This window comes from Mustela putorius, unplaced genomic scaffold (assembly GCF_011764305.1).
Source record: "Mustela putorius furo isolate JIRA1106 unplaced genomic scaffold, ASM1176430v1.1 tig00000242_pilon_pilon_pilon, whole genome shotgun sequence".
Taxonomy (NCBI): Eukaryota; Metazoa; Chordata; class Mammalia; order Carnivora; family Mustelidae; genus Mustela; species Mustela putorius.
Window position 1 is genome coordinate 8,134,398 of NW_025421325.1, and position 8,103 is coordinate 8,142,500.

Here is an 8,103-nt window from a genome sequence, read left to right on the forward strand (position 1 = left end):
TAGCTAGATGTATGGTGAATATTTTGTCCCATCTTGTGGCTTATCTTTTCATTTTCTAAATAGTATCTTTTAAAGACAAGATTTTATAAATTTTGGTATAGTTTAATATATCAGATTCTTTATGGTTATGAATTTCTTTTATGGTTCTTTTTATGTCTAAGAATTTTAATGTGAGAATTTTTTGCCTACCCCAGGGTCATAAGATTTTCTGCTATATTTTCTTCTAGAAGTGTTACAGTGTTTATATCTAGATCTTCAGTTCATTTTGAATTAAACATTTTGTTTATGGTGTGAAGGTTAGACAATTTCTTTCTTTCTTTTTTTTTTCCTGTGAGTGGCCAGATATTGCCAGTTGTTACTCCTTCTTTATTTAACAACTTGTTTAACTACAGTTGCCAGAAGTTACTCCTTCTTTATTTAACAACTTAAACTGTTCTTAGTTTCACATTTTATAACATTATACAATTAAATTCTACAGTTTTCTTTTTCTTAGGTAAAACTGTTTTGTCATTAATTGTTTTCTTTTTGTATAAGTATACATATGTTTGAGAATCAGCTTGTCAATATCCATAAGAAAGGCTGTGAAATTTTTATTTTTTATTTATTTTTGTTTTTCATTATTTTTTAAGTAGGCTCCATGCCCAGTGTGGAGCCTAACACAGAGCTTGAACTTACAACCCTGAGATCAGGACCTGAGTTGAAATCAAGAGTCAAATGCTTAACTGGCGGAGCCACGCAGTCACCCCAAGGCTTTTAATCTTTTATTTAAGATTGTGTTGAATCTATAAAATCAGTTTGAAGAGAGAAGGTGTTTTAGCAATATGGAATTTTAGAATCTATAAACATTGTCTATTTCTTCACTTACTTAGTTTTCCTTAATTTTTGTTAGCAATGATTTATAAAAGTTTCATTGTATAGCTTTGTATATTTTTAAAATTTATTTTATATTTTAATGCTATTGTAAATAGTATTGTTTTCATTTTCCAGTTTTTTATTGTCAGTATATAGACATAATAATTTTTATTATATTGACCTTATATCCAAGAAACCTGTCAACTTAGAAGTCTTATAATTCTTCCAGAACCTTTAGGAGTATTACATACATGAATGTCTCTACAAATAAATATGTTATTCCTTCTATTCCAAACCATCTTTTTATTTCTTTTTTTTAAATTTAGATTATTGATTTATTTATTTGACAGAGAGATCACAAGTAGGCAGAGAGACAGGCAGAGGGAGAGGTGGAAGCAGGCTTCCTGCCAAGCAGAGAGCCTGATGCGGTACTTGATCGCAGGACTCTGAGATCATGACCTGAGCTGAAGGCAGAGATTTAACCCACTGAGTCACCCAGGCACCCTATTTCTTTTCTTTATCTCTTTTTTGAACTGGTTAGGACCCTGTTACAGTATTGAGTAGAAGTCATGAGAAAGGAGACATACTTGTTTTATCCACAGTTTTAACTGAATAATCTTCATAGATGTGCTTCCTGAGGTTTCAAAAGTCTCTTTCTATTACTAGTTTGGGGAGTGTCTTTTTGTTTGTTTTTTTAAAAACCACGAAATGCTTCTGAGTTGTAAAATGCTTAAAAAAAACTATTGAGATTATGTTTTTCTCCCTTTTTTGTTGTATGATGACTTATACTGATTGATACTCAAATATTAAGTCAACCTTGCATTCCATGGATAAACTCTTCTTCATCATGATGTATACTTTATTTTGTGTATAGCTGAATGCTAATGTTTTGTTATGGATTTTGTGTTTATTTACACAAATTGATTTTTAGTTTTCTTTTCCTGTAATACAAATTGCATTGTATTCCTTAGCTTCTACCATATGAAAGGAGTTTAAGATTTTTGTTATTTCTTCCTTAAATATTTAATATTTTATAATATATAAATGTATACATGTAAAATGCATACATGCAAAGCTATACATTTTTCTTTGAATTTGTCTCACCCAGTTGCCACAAATTTTTGTAATTTTGCTTGTGATTTTTATCTTTGATCCATAAGTTATTTGGAGTTGAAATGCTTAATTTTCAATTATTTTGGAACTTTTAAAATTTTTAAAAAAGATTTTATATATTTATTTGACAGAGAGAGGGAACACAAGTAGGGGGAGTGGGAGAGGGAAAAGCAGCCTTCCCACCGAGCAGGGACCCCCATGTAGGGCTCAATCCCAGGACCCTGGGATCATGAGATGAGCCATGCTAAGGCGGACGCTTAACAACAGAGTCACCAGGGCACCCTTAGAGAATTTTTTTGTTCTATGTATTCTGCTGAAGAATCAAGAGGACCTGTATTTGTATTTCTATCTTTCTCAATACTTCTTCTTCTCTAGTAGTTGTCCTTCAAGTTTCTAACTTACCTTCTCAATAGACACCATTAAATTTGTTTCACATACAAAGGCTATAGGAGAAATATATTTCCTAAGTCTTGAAAATGTCTCAAGGATAGATGGGGAATAGCATAAAATCTGAGGGTGTCTGGAATATAGGATACATGGGAAGGCATAAAGATATTATACCACACTGCTGAATCATAGAAGGATGCATGGTCTTAGCTGGTAAAATTTGGTCCTAATTGTTCATTATTTTAGGTAATCACATACTTTTTAAGGTGTAGGGTATATAAATGTATCTGTGAAATGTCAAATTCTTGAAGTGATTCTGGGGCTGTGAGAAAGCAGTTATAAGATTATTTCAAGAACTGAACTGCAAACTAATGATGATGTTTTAGGGCAGTGGTTAAGAGTGATAAGTGGTAAGAGGTAAATGAGTGTTGTTGAAATGAAATGATGAAATATGACGAGAAGGAAAATTGAGAAGTCACAAATGACAGAAGTATAATAGCATGTTTGGGATAAAGTTGGTAATTACATTTTTGTATATTTTGAGTTTTAGGTGCTTATTGGATAATTGGAGATTATCCTACAGGTAGACATATGGCCTGAGAGTTCAGGGAAACAGCTAGGGCAGATATGAAAAATTTAAAAGATCTAAATTAATAATAGGTGATGTGTGAGTAAATGATAATGCCAAGGAACATTTGGCAAAACCTTAAAGAAATGCCAGCATTTCATAAAGAGGAATAATAAAGGACAAAGTTTGACCATCAAGAAGTAAGCAATGACAAGAGGATACTAGAGGAATCTGCTTCATTTTAAATTCATTTCTCTGAGCTTTCACGCAAAGGACAAATAATAAAGTTCGGTAGAGATATAACATCTGGAGGGAAAGACCAAATATGATACTGTTTTATGTAATCCTTTACATTTAAAGAGCTGGGATAGTCACTTGAATTATAAATGGCCGGTCTAAATTGTTTCTGTCTTCAGTTATCACTTTATCTGCAAGAAAGTGAATTTCTTTTAAGATGTAGGTTAGTCTTATATTTATTAATTCTGTGGTAGTGTCTTAAATTTCTTAAGTAATAATCAAATATATTTGAGTTGTTAGTTCCCAAGATGCCTACTTCTCTTCTTTTTAGATTCTAATATTTTTGTTAAGCTTCAAATATTTTTGTGGTCATTATTGTGATGTCATCTAGTTTATGTGTTACTTAAAATAGGAAAACAGAAAAGTTGATGTGAAGTAAAACTGAGTGAAAATATTAGACTTGGCCCTTGATTTTATTGATAGATGATTAGGATTTCTTGGGGTACCTCCACTCAACATTTGGCCACAAGCACATACACATACACATATTGCAAATATATACTCCACCAATTAACTAACATGCGTTTGATCTTGGAGCAAATATTCTTCATCTCTTGTTCACTTTGAATGATAGGTCTTACAAAGAATATACTATTGGTTTTTAATAAGAACATGTTCAAATTACGATTTAAAGATATTTTAAAAAATAGATACAAGTTCATTATATCTTTACAAAACATTCTTGTTTGGTTTCCTTTTATCATGTTTTAAGGTCAGAATGTGACTCTAATGTTCCACAATGAGACAGAGATTGATAATCGGGAAAGAATAGCCCTTTAATGTGATTTATATCTATAGATTTTATGTCAGATATGAAAAGTTGCTGTTTAAATTGTAAAGGAGGATCCATTAAAGAACACTTTAAGCCATTTTACTATTTAGCTTACTTTGGACTCTTCTGTTTAGAATTATGCCTTTTCAATCAAAGTTTAATGACTTACCAAATGTTTACAAAGTAAATTTGATAGTTAAATTTGTGTAATATTAATAAAGAAAAAATGGACTATTCATTTTTTTTTGTTATTTTAGTCCTGTTTAATATAAATGTATATGGTGTTGGGGCAATATGGAATCCAGTAATTTTCTAATTTTCATCAGTAATTTTAATTTCCTCTTACCCAGTGAGGTTAGACAAGACAGATTATGGATATAGTAGAGAATGTTGAAGGTATAAAAATTCTTCCTGAGTGCCTTTACCTGAGTCAGTTTGTCACTGTGGGTGTGATTATTACCCTTCTTGGTATAGAACATTCTTCCTCTAAGTCACTTCGCCTGGAGTGCTTTGTAGCCCCCTTCTTGCCACATTACTTGGTACTGTGGACCCGTGAATCTTCATATGATTGGCTTCTTCCAATTTTTTAGGTTTGCTTAAAAACCACTTTTGAGTGTGTCTTATGAATGATTTCAGAGTAATAAGTTCTTGTGGGATTGTTATACTGAGGGTAATAGATCACTAAATCTCAGTCAGTTCAGTTAATGAGGGATATAAAAATAATTTTAAAGTTTTGGTTGTTTCATTTCCCATTAGAAAGAATTTCCTGGTGTGTTGTAAGTTTTTTCCCATATTTTTATAGTATTAATAGATGTTTCTTTTTTCCAATCCAAGTCACTGTGTGCCCAGTATTCAGCAGACAAACGAGAAGATGAGAAGATGTGTGATCATCTGATAAGAGCAGCTAAATATCGGGACCATGTGACAGCAACTCAGCTAATCCAGAAAATTATCAACATTCTCACAGACAAGCATGGAGCCTGGGGAAATTCTGCAGTGAGGTAAAGGGAAACCTTTAGGATTTGGGCACTGATTTTCTACAGAAGGCTTAGGTTTAGATAAATAGCTCTGGGTATGATCAAGGCCAGATGAAGAACAGAGTAATTTTAATTTTGTACTTTATCATCTACCATGAATGAGGCGTAGAAGAGGGGGGTAGGAGAAAATTAGTGTGGATACAGTTAGGGATCTTTATCCATGTTTTAGTTCCCTCAACTACTTTTTTTTTTTTTAATTTAATTTATTTATTTGACAGACAGAGATCACAAGTAGGCAGAGAGGCAGGCAGAGAGAGAGGAGGGAGCAGGCTCCCTGCTGAGCAGAGAGCCCAATGTGGGGCTCCATCCCAGGACTCTGGGATCATGACTTGAGCCGAAGGCAGAGGCTTTAACCCACTGAGCCACCCAGGCGCCCACCCTCAACTACTTCTAAAGGAGTATTTGTTCATATTCTTTTTGAAGTTAACTTTTAAGGGAAAGAGTTAATATAAGCTATTTTATTAGCTAAACTTATACCTGAATTTGCACAAAGACAATATTTTAAGAAAACCTTCCCTATTTTGCACTTCTGAGTTTACAACACATAAAACATTTGAAAATATTACTGTGTTCTTTTGAACTGCCTTGCAAATTGTAAGACTATGATAATAAAAATGGTTAAATGCCTTCTTTAAAATTTTATTAAATTAATCTTCCTCCTCTTTAGATTCTAAAAGGGAACATCCTGTGCTTTAATTTCTAGAAATAAATTACCTTCTAAAGGAACTTGGACAAATGAGAAAATTTAGTTTTCTTAGAATATTCTATGCTACAAATCTTTGAAACATGTTTGGGGACACCTGGCTGGCTCAGTTGGTTGAGCACCTCATTCTTGATTTCAGCTCAAGTCACAATCTCACGGTCATGAGTTTGGACCCAGCATCAGGCTCCCTGCTCAGTGGGGTGTCTTCTTGAGATTCTCTCTCTCCCCCTCCCTCACTGCCCCTCCACACCCAACTCACTCACTCACTCTCTCAAAAAAATAAATCTTAAAGTATTTGACTCATTTAAGTAATGTTGATGAAAAATTTTTTAATCCCACATTTCTACACAACTTTTTCTACAAGACAACAAAAAATGAAAATAGTAAGTTTGTATATTATGTATAGGTGTAACTGGTTTCCACTTGTGTTTTATGCATCTTATGTGTCTAACACACTAAGTCTAGTTTAAGAAATTTTCCAGTAAATAGAAAATATTTTTAATTTTTTTAAGTCGAACTTTAAACTGAGTAGAAATCTGCTTGTTATGGGATATTTTTGTTTTGAGTGCCACTGTTCACTAACATAAAATAGCTATATCTTGTGCTTATTATGAAGAATACTTAAAATGAATTACATGTCTGGACATAGCGTTTTTGGTGTTTAGAAGAAGGAATTCAGGTCAGGACTTGAGGGCACGAGGACTGAATGAAGGCAGGAATGGTATTTGTTTAATTCTATTCCAGTGATCTCAGCTCAAGAGCGTCATGGAAATGACATGAATTACTGGCTCAGAGGTTTGAGTGCCTTATCTTACAACATGTAAAAGCCTATGGGTGTGTGTTTGGGGTGGGGTGCAGAGGTCGCAGGGCTGGGGTGCTGTTGAGGGTTTACAGTTCCAAGATACCTTAATGTTACAGATTTGATGTAGTCCTTTTATAATTAGGCACTGAACAAATTAGGATATGACTTTGACATATAGTGCTTATCATATATTGGGAACTCTAATATGTGTTAATATTTTCAAAAGTATTTTTTCTTCTTAAATGGAGTTTTATGATTTTAAAATTGAAAACTCTTAGCCAAATGTTGTATATATGCCAAGTCAGTATTTTATAGGATCAAATTTTTTCTAATTATGTCTTTACTCTTGTAGAGCATATACCTGTGCTATCAACAGGAAAGCATTGTTTTTCTGCAGTGATTTTGGTGTAATAAAGTATCTTGGAGAACTAAATGGACTGTAAAATGTATTTGTGTAAAAATAATTAGTGTTTCTGTAATAGAGTTATTCAAAGGCATCGACTCATTTTATGTAGCAAAAAAAATTCTGAAATTTTAATATTTCAGAAAACCCACATAAGAAAACATTTTTTACTTTTTATCTCCCAAATGGAAGCAGCTGTCAAACTGTTAGCTTTTAAATGTGTACATTTTTAATTAAAAGCAGCAACAAAAGACTTCTCATCAAAAGGAAAATTAGTATTAGTGAATTGGTATTTTTCTTGCAGTGAAATTCCTAACTTATGTAGATTTTATTCAACAGAATATTATTGCAAAGTACATTACCTCTATACTGATCTTTCTTTTGTCATTATATTTCGTTCTGCATCATCTGGCTGTTTTCTAATGCCTTTAATACAATTATCTTAAAGAAGTTATTTTCAATATTAGTTCCAGTTAAAGTGAACTTGTAGACCCTGGTGCTCCTTTTAAGGTAACTGTGCAAAAAAATGTAGTTGATAAAATGTATGCTGCCTTACTATTCTTTGACAGTGGTTAAGTATTCTCTGATTTCCCTTGTATGAAGCTTGCATAATCAGCTTGTAAATTATGGACATGGTTGTAATAAATGAGACTAACACAGTATACTTAGTTCTTCACTTAGCATACTTCTAGAGAACATAAATGGCATTAGAGAGAAATCAGAGTTCTACTGTAGCTGTAATGCATTTAACTATCCTAAGCCTGTTAAAAGAAATATGCGCAATGAGCAAAATTCTAGTAAAAAGGATTATTTTAAGTGTAATTTCTTTGTGTTATATCTAAAGAATTATAGTAGCATTTTGTTGTATAAATTCAATCATACTACAATATTTAGAAATTTCATTTGTGGCATTTTTTATTTTGACCCTCCTTTGGAATCCACATAATTTGCTTGTAGCCATGGCTATGTAGGCCTAATACTTTCCCATTAATGTCATTTATTTTGTTTCACTATTGATGGCTTTTCTAATGCCACACGATCAGTGGGCTGCAATGCTGGCAGCTGGCCTGGGATCGGCAGTGGTTTTAATAAATCACAATCAGACCCATGCCATTACATCAATATTTTTAGTCAATTATAGAGAAGGTCAGGTGCTACATTCAGTATAG

General features: G+C 32.8%; 1 protein-coding gene across 2 annotated transcripts in view; it reads left to right on the plus strand.

The window, feature by feature from the left end:
- The window catches only part of LRBA (LPS responsive beige-like anchor protein), a 734,202-nt gene that overhangs the window by 355,398 nt on the left and 370,701 nt on the right, over positions 1 to 8,103 (plus strand). For both annotated transcript variants that reach the window (XM_013059156.2, XM_004758045.3), the window contains exon 37: positions 4,824 to 4,990. In XM_013059156.2, the coding sequence (XP_012914610.2) occupies positions 4,824 to 4,990 (167 nt within the window). The remainder of the gene's footprint in view (positions 1 to 4,823; positions 4,991 to 8,103) is intronic.